The sequence below is a fragment of the Mytilus edulis genome, chromosome 2 (genome assembly GCF_963676685.1).
Source record: "Mytilus edulis chromosome 2, xbMytEdul2.2, whole genome shotgun sequence".
Lineage (NCBI taxonomy): Eukaryota > Metazoa > Mollusca > Bivalvia > Mytilida > Mytilidae > Mytilus > Mytilus edulis.
Genome location: NC_092345.1, coordinates 79,138,544 through 79,157,270, shown reverse-complemented (window position 1 = coordinate 79,157,270; position 18,727 = coordinate 79,138,544). Strand labels below are relative to the sequence as shown.

The window sequence follows — 18,727 nt, the reverse complement described above, 5'->3', positions numbered from 1 at the left end:
AGTATGGTCATGACCGTATGGTTATATATACTCATACGAGTATGGTCATGACCGTATGGTTATATACTCATACGAGTATGGTCATGCCCGTATGGTTATATACTCATATAGTCGGGATCATTAACAAGTTTACAGTAAATACTTTTAAAATCTTCATAAGGTATAGTTGTCATGTCATTATAAAAGATGGTATCAAAGGTCATTTTATTATATAATAATGATAAAAGATTAATTGAATAAAAATAAGCAGGTTCAAGATTTTCTTGTATGACATTATTAAGATTGCATCTTTTAATATGTTGTTCTATAAGTACTGTTTGTTTTGATTTGGTTATGTAAAGGGTTGTTTGAATGTTAGAGTGGGGTGCTCATTTTCGCCATAACTTCCCATGTTTTCTTCAGTTTATGTTCAGGTCCGAAGTTTATATTTTTGAAGTATACTGATATTTCTATATGAAGATAACTTCAAATGCAAAATATTCTTAGCTTTAAAACGTGTTTGTTTTGAGAAAAATCATCTGAAAAGTTAGATTAAGGGTGTTTGAAATTTCCTGATGTTTTGTCAATGGCGGACACATATTCGCCGTTTTTACACATCTATTTTAAAACCAAATAACTGCAGCTTTAAACAATATTTATCAAATAAATTCCATTATAGATGAATAGCAGACATTTGAATGGTATAAAAAACTGAAATTCAGGGCAATCAGTCAAAGAATTTTTAAGAAATACTTCTTTGAAATCGTTTTTGTCATTCAGAAAATTTGCTGAAAATCGTTGTCCGTTTTTCGGTCCTTTACGGTAAGTGCCGAAATTTGGTCTCATTGCCAAAAATAATCATACTTGTTATAAAAATATAACTTACCGGCATAATTCTTACATTTCAACCATCCTTTGACGTTTTTACACCTCAAAATCATAAAACGGCGAAATTGTGTCCACGACAAATATGAGCGCCCCACTCATGTAAAGTAACTTTTAATGAATTTTTCAATTCCAAAATTCCACATTTTTTTTTTAATGACCCATATGTAAAGCTTTGAAATAAAAGTAAAATTGAGAATAGAAATGGGGAATGTGTCAAAGAAACAACAACTCGACCATAGAACAGACAACAGCAGGTCTTCAATGCAGCGAGAAATTCCCACACCCGGAGGCGTCCCTCAGCTGGCCCCCATACACATGATAATTATATATACTAGTTCAGTGATAATGAACGCCATACTTAACTCCAAATTATACACAAGAATACTAAAATTAAAAATGATACAAGCCTAACAAAGGCCAGAAGCTCCTGACTTCGGACAGGTGCAAATATGCATCGGGGTTAATATGTTTATGAGATCTCAACGGTTGAACCCTCCCCCTATACCTGTAGCCAATGTAGAAAAGTAAACGATAAAAATACGCAAATTTCTATTCTGGCAAATATTGATAATAAATTTCCAATATCTTAACCTGAGGGAAAAAGCAATTAAATAATTTAAATAAGTCTTATGGTAGATTTTTTTTTCAAGCAGTCTTTTCGTTTCCACTTGCAGTTTCGACTTTATAAAGTAAATGTTTTTCTTTTCGTTTTAACAATTCATTTAACTCTACATTTAATAAAATGCAAACTTGAAGAAAACCTATCGAAAAGTTACAAAAGGTAACTGAAATTTCAATAAATCGAATCGTATATTATCAGCGTCAATTCATTTCTATTTCCTTTTTGGGTCTTTGGTGTAAACCCCAAAAAAGTAGTTCCGACCACAAAGAATAGTGTCCCTTTGAACGCTTGTAGATAACAATAGAAACTGGCAGTCTCTATATCGTGACGTCACAATACAAAATAGCAAGTCCGCATAAACGATCAGTGACGCAGAAAACACAAAATACCGGTGACGGCAAGGATTGACTGCCGAGTTTATGAGCTTCGGTCCTTGCTTGGAAGTTGTCAGTTTATCTGTGGAAAGAATGGTTTCAGAGGACAAAAAACAAGACAGCCAGTACATGCAGAAATGTAAAAATTGATTATCGATGAACCTATCTAGAACATGTTAATCAAGGTCGTTATTTAAACCTAAGGAATCACACAATCTGGATGGGAATAAGACCGTGCGTGTCGACATGTTAAGCTTATAATGTGCATCAATCATTTGCGATGCACCTCCACACTTAGTGATGCGTTCACAATAGGGACGATTATACAATCGGAAAATTTTAAGATCATCCAATAGGACTAAAATCAGAAGATTTTAGACAGCGAAATCATGTCACTACTGAGCTAAGTAAGAGAAAAATGGTATCGGTCAACAAGTTTGTGATGATGAATGTAAACTTTATGAAATGATTCCAATCGTTCTTCCTCATAACTTTGTAGCCGTACAAAAAATGAGCGAATAAACAAATAAAAGTACACGTATAAAATATATTTATGTACAAAAGAATAAACTTTAATAATAAAATAAATAAACCCATTTCCTACGATTGGAACGTCAATGATAGTCAAAACTATATTTGGTGATACAATATTACTTTAATATCACATTTATATAATATCTATGCATGTATTTCTAAAAAATGTCTATTATGTAAATATAATACAACTGTAACAGGGGCGGAATGTCCCATCAGATCTGCAGCAGTTACACCGACCGAATTATTGAATTTCGTCAGTAAAACAATACAACTGTCTATCCTGAGCACATATTGCATTTAAATTATCTATCGCCTTTTCTTTTCTTGCTTTTTAAAGATAACCTTTTCAAGTCCCATCATAGGTGATTCAAATGCTAAACTCGCTACAAATGCTACCATCATTGATACTACTAAGTTTCCAATGAATTGGTATATCTGCAATAAAGAAAATATATAAAAATCCCTTTTATTTACACATTGGTTTAATTAAGAAATAGATGTGTAACCACAAGCGTGTTTTATTTTTCGTTCCCAGAATCCCATTCATAATTATTTAGTCAAATGTGTTAAATATTTTTGAGTTTTCATTTTTTATTTTTGCCTTTCGAGCAACATTTTATAGAATTGTATTGTCGAAATGAAATCTATTGCTGTACAATCGGGACTGTTAATGATATGTATATCAACACATATATATTTTATCGTTTTGGTGAATTGTGATATGTTTTACTCATACTTAGTCTATTCTACATCGCATGCATGTATTTAAAAAATGTGCAGAGAAAAGTTTGTGTATATCTTCTGAAGTGTTTTGTGTTCATTGCTTGTTTGATTCGATTCTGCTTTTTCAGTTTAGTTGATTCAAAGAAGTAGGTTCAGTAAGACCATGATATAGCAGTTTTACAAATTGTTAAAATGTAAACTTTGGATATTTATTGGAAAGAAGAATGCTTCAGCTAAATAAATATGGGCTGTTTTTGACAAAAGAATACACATATATCGGATACTGGCATCATTAAGTCGTGCTAAATTACTGAAATCATAACTTTAGCATTTAAGTTAAATTTTCGACGGTTTCCGTCTTAAATGAAAGTGGCCGCATTTGTGTTCATTCTTAATATTGAAATGTTAGTTGTTTTTGATGATAATACATAACATATATAAAGGTTGAGGATGAACACGGATGCGGCCACTTTCATTTTTGACAAAAACATGAAAAGTTACATTTTTTCACATAAACTAATTGAAACAACTGAAATAGACACTTACGTGTTTAAAAAGTGTCTAAAATCTTTCGTCAGATGAACTTGAAATTTGAGGCCAAAATTTGAGGGGGTATCCATCGCCCCTTTTTGTGAATGTGCAGTCAAATTAAACTGTTAAATAACATGAATGCGAGATGAGGAGAATGACAAACATTTAAAAACAAATAATTCAAAAATACCGAAATCTTAGTTAAATTCAATATTTCCATTAAAACTGACAAAAAAGATTGTTGAACTTTACCAACCAACGGAACAAATGGAACACAACTGTAATATTTCTGTCTTGGTGCATGCACTTTCCTTATTAAATAAAAAAAAATATATTTATAGTTTATTGAACTTACAACATCTATATCTGTAAGATGCATCAATCGTTGTTTGGTGTATTGGTTATAATAGATAACAATTGGATGAACGAGGTATGTACAATAAGTTAGTCGACTCAATGGTATAAAGCCTTTCCATGATAAAACTGTGTTTATATAACCTGTAAAATATATATGTACAATAGGTTAGTCGACTTAATGGTATAAAGCCTTTCCGTGACAACACTGTATTTATATAACCTGCAAAATTATATATGTACAATAGGTTAGTCGACTTAATGGTATAAAGCCTTTCCGTGACAACACTGTATTTATGTAACGTGCAAAGTTATACAAGGACAATAGGTTAGCCGACATAATGGTATAAAGCCTTTCCATGACAACACTGTATTTATATAACGTCCAAAATTATATAAGTACATTACAGGTTAGCCGACATAATGGTATAAAGCCTATCCATGACAACACTGTATTTATATAACCTGTAAAATTATATATATACAAAAGGTTAGTCGACTTAGCGGTATAAAGCCTTTCCTTGACAACACTGTATTTATATAACCTGCAAACTTATATATGTACAATAGGTTAGTCGACTTAAGTACGCTTATTAGAATTTTCTCTTTTGAAACAATAAACATGCTCTAATCAGTGGAATAATTTTCATTTCAGACCAGATTTGTAGATTATTTCAAGATTTGTCACCAAGATATTTTATTTGTAACTTCATTGATAAAATTTAAACAATGCAACTTGATAAATATTCGTATAACATTCTGTCATTAATTGCATTTATATTATTTGTGAGATAAGTTAATTTTATATATGTAAAACACTAAAGGGCAGATATGTTCAAAAATTTAAATTACTAGTAACTTACCTCCATAACCGTTTGCACATGCGAATACAACCCAACATACACAAGCTCCCCATAATGTTCTATGTACTGCATTATACAGAGAGGAAACCTCTTGCGATACACGGTTACCATTAAGATCGTCGTATTGTCCATACAATACAAGACATGCTACTACAGCTGCAACTACCCATCCAAAGAAGGCTGCTACCTAAAATACAGGAACAAAATTGTAGGACCATGACGATAGAAACTTCCATACATCATGTTATAAAAATGAATATGTGGTCTAACTACTAATAAATCAAATATCAATAAAATACTTAATGGACAAATCTGTGATCATAACAGTTCACTGAACCATCTTCAACAATGAGTAAAACATACATCTTAAATCAACATAGTAAAATGATTTTCACATACAATGAAAATAGCAACGGATTATTTATTATGAAGCACAGAATTCTTAGAAAATCATTCAGCAGATGGAAGATAATCCAACTTATATGGACAATGTCTTCAGTGGCTAATAAAGAGCAAGGTAAAATTGAGAATGGAAATGAATAATATGCCAATGAGACAACAACCAGACCATACAGAAGACAACAGCAGAAGGTCGCCAACAGGTCTTCAATGCAGCGAGAAATTCCCGCACCTGGAGGCGTCCTTTAGCTGGCCCCTAAACAAATATATATACTAGTTTTATGTTCTCTTCAAAAAGTCTGCAGTTAACGTGTACATTAATAAAACAAGTTAGTTTTTATCAATAGTATCACCTGGATTGACATTTTTGCGTCTTTTTATAATACAATTTTGATTGATGTACCCCTAGTTATGATATATTTCATTATGTCTGTTTGTTTAGTTGAACATTGTTATCGATATAATGGATTTGTATATGACTGCCATACAAGTGAGAGGTTTAGTCAGCTATAAAACTAGGTTAAAACCACCGTTTTCCTCATAAGTAAATGCCTGTACCAAGTAAGAAATATGATAGTTGTTTAGCGAGTCCGGTGGTTTTTTTTTATTTTCGTTTTTATATCTATAAGAATAATTACTTACTTTAGACATTCGATGTTTGAAATTAGTTCTATAAAGCAAATAACCAGTATACATTCCAACTAAAAATGGACCCATTCTGAAGTATGGCTTGACGTAAAGTTTCATGAAGTTTATTCCCCTGCAAGTAACAATCAAATCAAAATATTACTAAAATATTTCTATACTCATACTATTTGGATATTGTCTCCAAACTGGATTATAAGTTTGTTCATAAATATCTGCAGTTAATAATATGTAATAATACGGATTGTCGTCTATTGACATAGTAGATTTTAGATGTGCAACTTACAAACTACATTGATACCCTTTTAATGCAATTTAAGAAAGCGATTTTGTCATGTTTTTTCTTTATTGCTTTCATTTATACTGTATAGTTTCATTCTAAGGACTCATTAAATGAACGCATTAATTAGTGTTTAAAATTTGTTTAAGGATCGGGAGGTTATGTTGTCCGCTGAGAAGGATGTCAGTTAATCTTATTTTGCAATTTGTTCCCTTTTTTATGCCCCATTTATGGGCATTATGTTTTCTGGTCTGTGCGTCCGTTCGTCCGTCTTTCCTGTCAAAGTTTTTAGTCGAGGTAGTTTTTGATGAAGTTGAAGTCCAATCAGCTTGAAACTTAGTAAACATGTTCCCTATGATATGATCTTTCTAATTACAATGCCAAGTTAGAGATTTTATCCCATTTTCATGGTCCACTGAACTTATGAAATGATAGTGCGGATGGGGCATCCGTGTACATTCTTGTTTGAATCCTATTTCAAGTGACTCTTGTATAAGTTGTGTTGTAAACGTATACATTTGAGACTTACTCAACGAGTTATGTTAGTAAGCCCGAAAAAAATACGAAACGATATATACATAGGATTATTCTAGTAAACCTTTTATTTCCCTTAAATGCCCCTTAGTGGAATTCAACGAAGAAATAAAACATTGAATGCACACATGTACTTGTTTACCAAATTTAAATCGCCTATATATATAGTATATGTAGCATAGAATCTCAAACATAATGAACTTGCACCTTATGAGATCTGCAGTGGTGATGTTCAGTTGAAAAAAAACACAATTAAAGAAGAACTGAGCAAATATGGGTTTGTCCAAATTTCGTTTGAGGTTTTAAAATGAGTAGAATTGTAGATTATCATTGATCATCTCAATGAGATTGGTTTTCTCTTTTGAGCCGGAACGGCGAAAGCGAGAAAGCAGTCGAATTGAGATGACCAATGATAATCTGTTTATCGCTATTTTACCTATGACGACGTTGTCAATTTCATATAAAAAAAAGAAGATGTGGTCTGATTGCCAATGAGACAACTGTCCACGAGAGACCAAAATGACACAGACATTAACAACTAAAGGTCACCGTACGGCCTTCAACAATGAGCAAAGCCCATACCGCATAGTCAGCTATAAAAGGCCCCGATAAGACAATTACAGGCTCCTGACTTGGGTCAGGCACATACATAAATAATGTGGCGGGGTTAAACATGTCAATTTCGTTAGCAACACCACCTGTCTCCTTAGTTTCTAGCAATAACTTTCCATCTCATGCGAGTAGCATGATATGACAAATTATCACATAAAAACTCAAATGAAAAATGCACAAAATAGCAATAACCAAAGTATCAAAAAAACAGTTGAGATGGTTTTTTTTAACAAGCACATAATATAGTTCAATAGTTCTGAAATAACAATAAATCTTTCTAATTCTAGGAACTTTGGGTAATGCAATAAACACTTACCCGTCAAATACCGATAAAGGTATTTCCCAATGTGTGGTCATTATACCGGTGGCAGTCCATGTGCCCAATAGAAAAGCCAAAATTACAATTACCCCAGCAATATGGAAGCTGAAAAGTATAATACAATAACTTATGATTTACAGTTTAATTTCAAAGATTTAAATTCAACCAATATGAGGAAAGTGTGAAAATTCGATTGTTAAATATATTTAATAAAAAGTATGGAACAATTCTACACGGAAAGTCCCTAAACAAATGAAAAAAAAATCAAACGCACAATTACATCAAACGAAGGATAAGAACTGTTACATTTGGTAAATGCATACGCATTGTCTTCTGTCGAAAATGGTGGATTAAACATTTTTATTACTAGCTAAACCTCTCACTAAAAGTTAAACGTCCTTTAACTGCAACACTGTCAAAACCATTTAAAACAAACTTATAGGGGAATCCGACGTAATATCTTTGTTAATTTATGTTCGAATATAGCAACAATGTATATCTTTAAAGCAGTACAATCATGGATGGATTTTTTATACTTTAAATACTTACTGAAAAATAGGCAGAATAATTAAAGGACTGATAACGAAGAACTGCATGTCATTAGCTAAATACCAAGCCCATCCAAAGCACTGAAATATAATGAAATATTTATATATGAATTTCTACTTTGATTCAAAGTTCTGGTTAAAACAAGATTGTAAAATGCAAATTGTGCAGAATAATTAGATTCTCGTATTACAGTTTTTGTTTAAGTGGCTCTCTGCTTGTTTCTTCAAAACCCTTCTTGTATAAAAGAATGTTTATATCAGAACTGGTACGTTTCTCTTCTATACTCAGGGTTTCAATTTTTAAAAATGTTTTAAAATTTCGCGAATTGGTGATTCAGACTACACAATGGGGTTAATCACAAGGTAAATGAGGTGTTTGTTAAACAAAATGAGTAAAGTCTCGTAAAATATATACAATGTATCTGCTACAACCTTATATCGAGATACAAATAACACCATGTTGTCTCCATAAAAAAAACTTACCGATTGGTCTGGGTCATCAACAAAGTTGTTGATATAGAAGAGATTATAATACCAGCCGTGTTTACAGTAATGAGGTTCAAGCCCATCTTCAGGCCACACAGGGCCACTTCCGATATATGGAAACAGTGCAATATATACCATGAATATTAACATATAGGGTGGCGTTAGTCTGCAAATGAAAGTATACTTTATATTACAAGGCGCTTGTCATGAACATGATCAAGTTAACTTTCATGGCCCAATCATATTGTAAACTTCATTTTATCTACAGTTTAATTGACTACTTATGTTGTTTGTCCCTCTCTAACTCTTTAAAATGCTTGGATATATTTACAAGGAATCAAAACAAAACAAAAAATATTGATACACTACAAAAATGGCTTCTGAATAAATAATCTGTTTCAACCTATTTTCCAACATTATCTGGTGCATGTTATCTTCTCTATAATAAGAAAAACTGTGTATTTTTACAATGATGATTTAAACTACTAATGAAGAAGTTTTAAACGCTGCCTATTGGTAGGTTTGTCATATTTTTTTTATCTGAAGAGAACTTTACGTCTATGTTTATCTATAAGGTTTTGGTATGTTCTTGGTAAAGTACTTGACAATTCTATTTTTTTAGTATGATTGTATTGACTTTTTTCCAAAATTAATATTTCATGTTTTTAAGTATTATTATTTCATGAAATGGTACTGTGTGATGTAAAATATAATATGGCTATACCTCCAAAATCGATGGAAATAAAACATTCCCCAGTTCAGTTTTCCGTCATTCTTCTTCAGTTCTTTCATTATTAAATATGTCAACAAAATTCCGCTGTAAAATTCATAATGTAAAATAAAAAAAATGTTTATAAAATAAGCTCCATCAACAAGGTCGACAATACTTGATATCGTGTAGTTGTGTGTAATAATTGCTAGACGTTGATAATTGGCCCATCAATCCATTATTGCATCAAAAATGCACCAAATACAGCAAGTCAGAGTCTAAAATATCTTGTGATGGACGGCAAAACATGCTTAGCCGATTTGAAGATTTTTTAAAAACTTGTGTTTATGTAATGTGTTTAATGAATATTGACATTTAATTGACTTTGAGTAGTAAAAAATGTCACATCAGAACCAGCATAACAAACGCTTTCTCTTCCAATAACAAAATTATGACGAAACATAAGTGAGATGACCAGATTGAATTTTTTCAACTTAATTTATCAAAACGTTTACATCCATTTATAGTCATTTATAGTAGCAGATGCAGTCATTTCTCACTTAATTCATTACCTGAGAGTAAAAAATGTGTCCACAGAGACGAAGGCATTAGCAATAGCCATGAAAGTTATCCTGTTCAACATGCGAGGAAGGAAAGTGAGCACATTATCTAAAACATAAATTTATGAATTCTTTTATGTAAAAAACAATAACTATATATGAATTTTAACATTATTCTATATAATAAAAAATTGATAAACATCAAATATTGGAGAAAAAAATGTCCCAGAAAAAAGAAAAATATCCGTGTCATTTCATTCATCTAATGACATTTTAGGACTTTCGGTTTGAACATTTCTAGACCGTTAGCATTGTTGGCATGTTTTTCCAAAATATAGTTCCGAGTGAACCTGGTTGGGATATTGCAGAAAATTGATAGAACATGATTTATTGAGAAATACACTGTTGATTGTCTTTTTATAGAACATCATATTAATTTATTGAGAAATACACTGTTGATTGTCTTATCATAGTTTTATCTGTTTTACTTTTACTTGTCGTTCTTATTCATTAGAAGCTTCATACTTGTTTGAAATCTAAGAGATACTTTATATGAATTATAATTGTGTCAACCTTTTTTCAGAATGTAGATATTTCCAAATAATTTCTTAAATGCGAATCCCCTAAAATGGGTTGGTATCTTTTAATATATAATATCATTCAGAGAGGAGATGTGGGATTATTGTCAATATGACAATATCAACAAACGACCAAAGGCAAGGATGTGGTCATTAAATTATTTGTTTCCCAGTATTTAGTATGATTGTTATCATTGTATGACGTAAATCCACAAAAGTATGACCTTTTGCTAAAGCTGAAAATTGACTTTGTGAGAGCCTTTTGTGTTCGAAGCTTTGATTTTATTTTCTGATGATGGTTTAAGATGCACATACTTTAAATATTTAGTCTTAACTTACCATCTAATGAAAGCCCGAAAATATAGCTGTGACCAAGAATAACCCATGACATCGATAGAAATCGTATACCATTTATCGCTGTCAATGATCCAGCACTTTGATCAGTATTCAAAATTTTAGCTCCGTTCGTGTATATGGAAAATGCTAATAAAATTTTTCCAAAAATACCTACAAAAGAACATACAGGTGTCAAACCAATAACCAAAATGATTGTCGAATATTTATGATATAAACCAATTCAATCAAAATATATAAACGAGTCTAAATTGAAAACTACGTTCAAACCTATGATTGCGTTGGATAAAAACCGCAATTTTTATACGTGTGCATGTAAAACCAATTTCGTTGTAGAAGGGTCTAAATACAGCACAAACAACATTTTCCAAAAAACCAAAAAAGTGAAGAAGTATATTTAAACATATATATATATAAAGGTAACACCCGGCCACCGAAAGCTTCATTTTAATGAAGCCCGGGTGGTCGTGTGGTCTAGTTGGACGGCTACAGCGCAGGCGATTTGGTGTCACGATATATCAGCAGCATGGGTTCGAATCCCGGCGAGGGAAGAACAAAAAATTTGCGAAAGCAAATTTACAGATCTAACATTCTTGGGTTGATGTTTAAACGAGTTGTATACTCTAAATTGGATACACTGTAGTGTGCATACATTGAAGGGGATCTGCTACAGTTGGCTACATACTATTGGACTTTTACCGCTAGAAGTTTAGTGGTTGTCAGAGTGAAGTAAAACTAGTTAATCAAATTGAAAATGAGAATGGGGAACATGTCAAAGAGGCAACAACCCAACCAAAGAGCAGATAACGGGCGAATCATTCTTTATATCTCTAGAGGTATTTTAAGGGTGCATATTCGCCACTATTTAAAAGTTTATCAAGAAAATAATAAGAAATAGTATAATGGTATTTTTCAGTCCATATTTTATGATTCCTTTTCATTCCATTTTCAAAGTGCACATCAACTACAGTAAAATACATATGGCGAAAAATTTGAAATATCAGACAGGCTTTATTTTTAAATCTTCCCACATGTATTGTGTGCTTAACTTATACTAACAGGTATATAAGTATACCAAGATCAGTTTCATTCATTTTCTTTAAAAATAATCTAAATTCGTCAAATACTATTAGTCCGAGATTGTCATAGGGCAATTCCGAGAAAGGCAAAGTTTTTTTGGGTTAATTTTGTTAAGTCAACCCCTTTGATTGTCTTTTCATTTTGATGAAACGGGGTTTTACTCAGTCATGGATATTTTAAAGTCATTATTAAGATGACCACAGTAAATTTTGTAATGTATCTAGTACAGTGATTAAATATGTCATTAAAAGTTTTATAACACCATATATTTACTTGCATAGCACAAGTTGTCTGTTCAGTAAAGTGAACACGTCTTTATGATATTTTTTTCCCAAACTAACCTGGATCCGAAGTTTCTTCGACAATAATCTGTTTATTCTGTCCTATCAATGGAGCTTTTTCACTGGCCTCAACAACCAAATCCCCATTGAGTTCAGAAAGCATCGCTTTTCTTTGCCACTTTGGTAGCTGAACTATTACTATATCATAAATTGTTCCAGCAACCATGATCACAAGAAAAAAGGCTATGACTGCACTGAAAATATATTGTTTTAAATGATATACGTATTAGACATTTCATATAAAGCAGGATAATATAAGTATTTGACGTTTCATTTTTAAACTCAATTAAAAAAGTCAAATATCTATTATTGTAATCTTGTCATATTGTAATATGCTTGGGAATATTATTTCATTTCAGTATATTTTTGAATTGAGTTAAAAGTGGAGGTAGCGGAGGCAAAACATACAAGCAAACTAAAGAAATAGTTACACTCGATTCATTGGAAACATACTGATTGATAGTTTGTCTAAGAAACATATTATTTAATTAGTTATTTTTTTGCTTTGAACTAGGTATGCGTAAATGCAAGTATTCTTGGATCGGTTCATTGTGTCTTTGGCGTTTTTATTAGTGTTTTTTTATGATTTGTTCCTTGGTAGCTTGTCATTTTGTGTTTTTGAGATACTACACTGACCTTTAAATGTCTTTTAATTGATATGATCTTGTTTTGTTCGTATGGATCATTTTGAAGGTTGTGGTTTTATTGATTTAACTATGCATTATCATATTATTATAAATTTCACCTTGCTTACACATGACAAAGTTGTAATTTAAATTTGCTATAGCATACTTTTGCTTATTGCAATTGACGTCTTTATCTTTATCTTATTAGTGTAAGTAACTTTTAATTTCTGGTTCATTGTTTCGTACTTACAGCACAATTATTGCTCTGGTATCATATGGTTTATTTGGATGTTTACAACTGACAACTGCTTGTGTAGAACTGTTGGAAACAAAGCTTATAACTGAAAGTGTAAATGGCAAAATGGCTTTACAGAACAAGAAGGTAGTTAGATCTAACTCAACTCTTTTTTGTTATAACACAATACACCCTCTATATACATAATGTCATTATTATTTTATTCCAGTATTTTCTTTTCAAATGATATCAGAATATATGCACATATACACGTATCATGCTACTTCAATATATCGCAATGATCATTAATATAATTTTTGTTACTGATTTGTAATTTCTTCATTTTATCTATTTATATTATTTGTAGGTTAAATATTTCTTTTCATATCTTACAATGTGATAGCAATTTTTTTTTAAGTTGATGGTTGTTTCATAAACACATGTCAGTATGAATTGCTTGTATTTTTCACCTACCCGAGTTGATCAAATTGCTGGCATCAGTATCTGAACAGCTATCAGGTAAACACAACCCAACGCTAACTGAAGGAGCCTGAAAGTAAAACAAAAATTGGCGTAAACATTTAGTATTTGGGGTTAGTGATTATCTACGTCTTGTTTCATATACTGTTGTTTGTTAATTGATAATCTTTCGTTATTGCAAAGCATCGTTGGGTCGTTTTCGTTATTGTCAAGCATTGTCGGGTCGTTTTCGTTTGGATTATGAATTTGATTATCCATTTGGTAACGTTCACATCTCTTTTGTTTTAATATATCAAAATATATTCAACACATTCAATAATTTTATAAGATACAATAACATCTTTTGAACATTGAGATTGAAGTGACAGTACTTACGAAGAAAACATGGGAAGTTGAATTCGTTTTAACAGCAGACTGGCTATACAGACCTTGAGTACTTACAGGGGACAACATGGTTGGTTGAATTTCTTGTAACGTTAAACTGGCCATAATACCTTGAGTACTTACAGGAGAAAACATGGTTGGTGGAATTTTTAACGGTAGACTGGCTATACAGTACTGTCCACTGATACTGTATGATGTTTTGTTGATACTAATAGCAGCAGCTTGGATTGAGAGACATTCATCATAATCCCCGAGCCATATAAGTCCTCCTCCGAGTATATCGGCAGGTGGTTTCCCTGCAGCATCAACCACTGTAAACATAGGTAAACATGGAGTAGTGTTTCTTCAATAAACTTGATAACAAAGCGAGAGAATATGAAATTCCGGCCTGTATTTCTAATAGTTTGAAGGCTTTTATTATTAATTTAGACTTAAATATAAAGCACAATTCACATTCACCCTTTCAATGTTGTTATATCATACTTAACATATACACTAACCCTAGTGTACAGATTCATGTATGTACTATTAAATTTTCTGTAGAATCAAAGATTATGAACTTTATCCTAATTCATTTCTTAAGAATAATATATAGTACGTGTCATTTCGTGTGCATAATTTTGTGAAAGTTTATAAGTAAGTACTGACTTTTTGCACATACTATCAATTTTGTATGCGCACCTTCTTTCGTCAGATCGTCAATAACTTGCATGATAAATTATCTACTTACAAAAGTATTTGATTCAACCTAACATTGAGTTTGAATAAAATTAATATTAATGAAACCAAACATAATAGGTAACATTCTTTTTATCTTTTTTTCGCTTGTCGCTTTAACCACATTATAAGTCTCCGTAATATAGTTAAATAGAGGGCACTTGTGAGTACATCATGAACTCAACATCACCTCACTTTATCATTAGGATATATAATATCAGATTAGTTGTTTATTCACAAATCATCACGTCATATTTGATAGTGGGAGTGGACATTAGACTGATCCAAATGAAATACTTGTATTGAGAAAATAACTTCAAGATTTTAAGGAGTGACCTCAAAACACTTCTGTCAATTATCGAAAGAAAAACATCAAGTTTTGTCAGTTGAGAACATCTTGACAGTTTGTTTAGATTTCATCGACAGGGTAATGAGATCCTGCTCCACAAATGGCATCGATCCTTCTTGGTAATCATATGAGTACACACCCGGTTATAAGTTTAACTAGGTCGTTCACATTGGGGGATGGGGAACTGTTTCTTAGAATACGTAATTCACCTAAACATTATTAATAACAAATTCATTTTTGTCCAGTAGTGTAAACCTTGCTTTTTCAGAAATATATCGACTTTACAAATGTATATAAACGGTAAATGTAGCTGAAAGGTGGTAACATATTCTTCTTGAGAGCTTTAGACTGAAAATATTATCTTATTTTACTGTTAAAAAGTCCTTTTCAAATTTGGACCTTGAAACGATTCGAAAGTATAATAGGTGTAACAGAGTAGATGAGACCTTACTGACATACATACCAATATTTGAATTTCTATCTTACATTGGAACTTATGGGCGATAAAAAAGGGAATGTCTCTAGATATAAAGTTCCGGCGGCTGCTGGCAACAAGACATATATATATTAGAGAGAGTCCACTAAGGATCTTAACTTGTATGGACTTCTGTTCAACACATAACAAACAAAAAAGTCCAATGAAAACATCCATTTGAAATATTGGTTTATTTATCACATATTATGTCCTCCAAGTAAATTATGCTCTCACTCAGAGAAAATATCGTTTAGACTGAATAAAGTTTTTGTGTTGTAAATTCCTGATTAAAATCTGGCGCAAATAAAATAAACTGGTGGAAAAAGAACTGCAGCCATTTAAGAAGAATTAGTATTTTAATTAGTTATAATTACTTACTTCTTAAGGCCCATTGCTGTTTGTCAGCCAATCCTTGGATTATACCTTTGACATGATTGATGCATATGTTCGACACGGGCAGCGAAGGAGGCGGTGTGGTCGAGGCTGGAGATTCTGTATCTGTTGTCACATCAGATGTTACGTTTTCAACAGGAAAACTTTCACGAGATCGAAAAGGATTTTGCTCGCTGATGAGATTTCTGAGATTTGTGCTTACAGCAAGTAAGTCTGTTATTTTAGAAAGTGTATTAGGGTTTTTATTAATAAAACCGTTTAACTTATGTAAGTTTTGTACATCATGCATAAGTGACATGTATCCTTTATTGTCATTTAATGGTTCTATTGGCATCCATACGGCAGAGAATGCTAACATAAATAATAGAAACATATTGAATTATAATATCCTGTTTAATTAATGAAATATTGTATCAATGAATTATTCTTGAGTTTTATATCATATTCATATCATTCATTTGTTTAAACAGTGCATGTGATAATTATTGTATATCACTCATGAATCATACATCATAACATCATGAATTATCATGTGATCAAAAGGTTGAATATATAGGAATGATGACGAAAGAAATTTATTTAAACCCAATTTCACTCATTACGGTAGAATACGAAAGTATGTGTAACCTACTTGACCTTGAAGATATAACCGTCGTCTTAACAATACATTTATTACTTGCAACATTTTCGACAATTTCATAACCTTGCAGTATAATTGTTCCATAAAGGTAATTTTGTAAAACTACAGGCAGGGAATTTATATTTGTTCCTTTTTATTTCAAGTTTGCTTGTTTTAGTCTGTATTGTGTTTTTCTTACTTCTAATGTGTTGCCCTTAAAATTTCAGACGAATAAAAACATAACGGCACTAAGTATATACCTCCGTTGGTGGACTATCAGTCCCCGAGGGTATTCTCCGATTTAATAACATGATACATAACAAAACTTTTTTTCAAATTGTCTGGAAATACATTTTGAAATTGTAAAGAAACTAAGATTTCAACTCCCTCAGGCAAGGCAAAGTTGACTATAGTAGGATTTAACTAAGTCATTTGTAGTTATGCCTGTAGCTTTTCAACTGTTTCGATTCTTACGCAACCGGTTCTTACGCATCCTTAGATTCTGAAAATAAATATCTTGGGTTGGTAAGTATGGCGTGTCAAATGTTGCAATATTCACAAAAAAATAAAATATATGTTCATACAGTTAAATATATATGCATAAAACATAAATAATTGTACTTAAACCAAATATTTCTTAATAAAAACAAATCATTATTCATAAAAAAATATATGTTCATAAAAGTAATATAATTGTTCATAACAGTAAAATATATGTTCATAAATTAAAATAATTGTTCATAAAAGTAAGATAATATATGTTCTAAAAAAAGTTTATAAAACTAGAATAATTGTTCATAATAGTTATCAAAGGTACCAGGATTATAATTTATTACGCCAGACGAGCGTTTCGTCTACATAAGACTCATCAGTGACGTTCAGGTTAAAATAGTTGTAAAGCCAAACAAGTACAAAGTTGAAGAGCATTGAGGACCAAAAATTCCAAAAAGTTGTGCCAAATACGGCTAAGGTAATCTATTCTTGGGATCAGAAAATCCTTAGTTTTTCAAAAAATTCAAAGTTTTGTAACAGAAAATTTATAAAAATGATCACATAATTGATATTCGTGTCAACACCGAAGTGCTGACTACTGGGCCGGTGATACCCTCGGGAACGAAACGTCCACCAGCAGTGGCATCCACCCAGGTACCAGGAAAACTGAGTAAAATATTTTTTCATAAAAGTAAAACAATTGTTCATAAAAGTAAATTGTTCATAAAAGTAAAATAATTGTTCGTAAAAGTAAGATAATACTCTGAAACCGGACCGGACTTCAGACTAGACAAGGACTGAGAAAATTATGTGGAGAAAGTTGCCAAATGTACTAGCATTAGGCTCTCCTTCTGTGTGACCTACTGAGGGAATATTTGGAGCATTGGAATTAGATGGATGATAATAAATATAGAGATCTATAAAAAGGACCAATAAACAAATTTGATATATATACCGAAAGTCTAAAATAGACGATACTGCACAGATAAGGAAATAAAATTATGAAAATCATAAGATTTGCGCATCGGCACTAGTATAAATATATATAGTAATTATACACGAGGATAATGTTAAAAAAATGGGTTGACAAATATTTTGGCTGAATAGAAAGCCTTCGTCAGTGTCAATATTTTTTATTTTTTTTTTTGAAAAATATATGTTTTTTTTATACTATATATATTTAATTTTATTTCTAGTAATTTGAAGATTATTTACATATTTGTAAGATCATATGAAACACATAAAAAATGTTAGGAAAATTCCTGAAGACGATATCAAGTTTCCATAAATGAAAATAATTATTTGATAAAACTATTTCTTTCAGTAAAAACGAATTTATCAAATATTGAATAATCGAGTACGGATTGTGACATAAATTCATCCCGTATTTGACGTTTTTTCATAACAGAATTATATACTTTAAGTCGGCCGGGGTCACTGAAACAAGCTCATCCCGGACTGATCTTTATGTATTGAGCGAAGAATGTTATGTAAGCCCGAACTAAAGAGTACACGAAATAAATACACATCAACAAATGTAACTGTAATTTTTATAACATGTTTAAATATAATACTGGCATGCAGTATGTTTGGAAGACAACTCCAGTAAAAAGAAATTGAAATACCTTCAAATATGTAGTA

General features: G+C 31.5%; 1 protein-coding gene across 1 annotated transcript; it reads right to left on the bottom strand.

The window, feature by feature from the left end:
- Positions 1 to 2,399: 2,399 nt before the first annotated feature.
- On the bottom strand, positions 2,400 to 16,392 carry LOC139513062 (nose resistant to fluoxetine protein 6-like). Its single transcript, XM_071301174.1, has 15 exons — positions 15,961 to 16,392; positions 14,165 to 14,352; positions 13,652 to 13,727; positions 13,193 to 13,283; positions 12,317 to 12,510; positions 10,881 to 11,048; positions 9,976 to 10,072; positions 9,419 to 9,511; positions 8,692 to 8,860; positions 8,210 to 8,289; positions 7,658 to 7,765; positions 5,913 to 6,030; positions 4,872 to 5,058; positions 4,010 to 4,152; positions 2,400 to 2,835 (listed from the first exon to the last, which is right to left on the bottom strand). Exons 1-15 carry the CDS (start codon positions 16,346 to 16,348, stop codon positions 2,707 to 2,709), a joined length of 2,229 nt encoding a protein of 742 aa, XP_071157275.1. The 5' UTR covers positions 16,349 to 16,392; the 3' UTR covers positions 2,400 to 2,706.
- Positions 16,393 to 18,727: the final 2,335 nt, after the last annotated feature.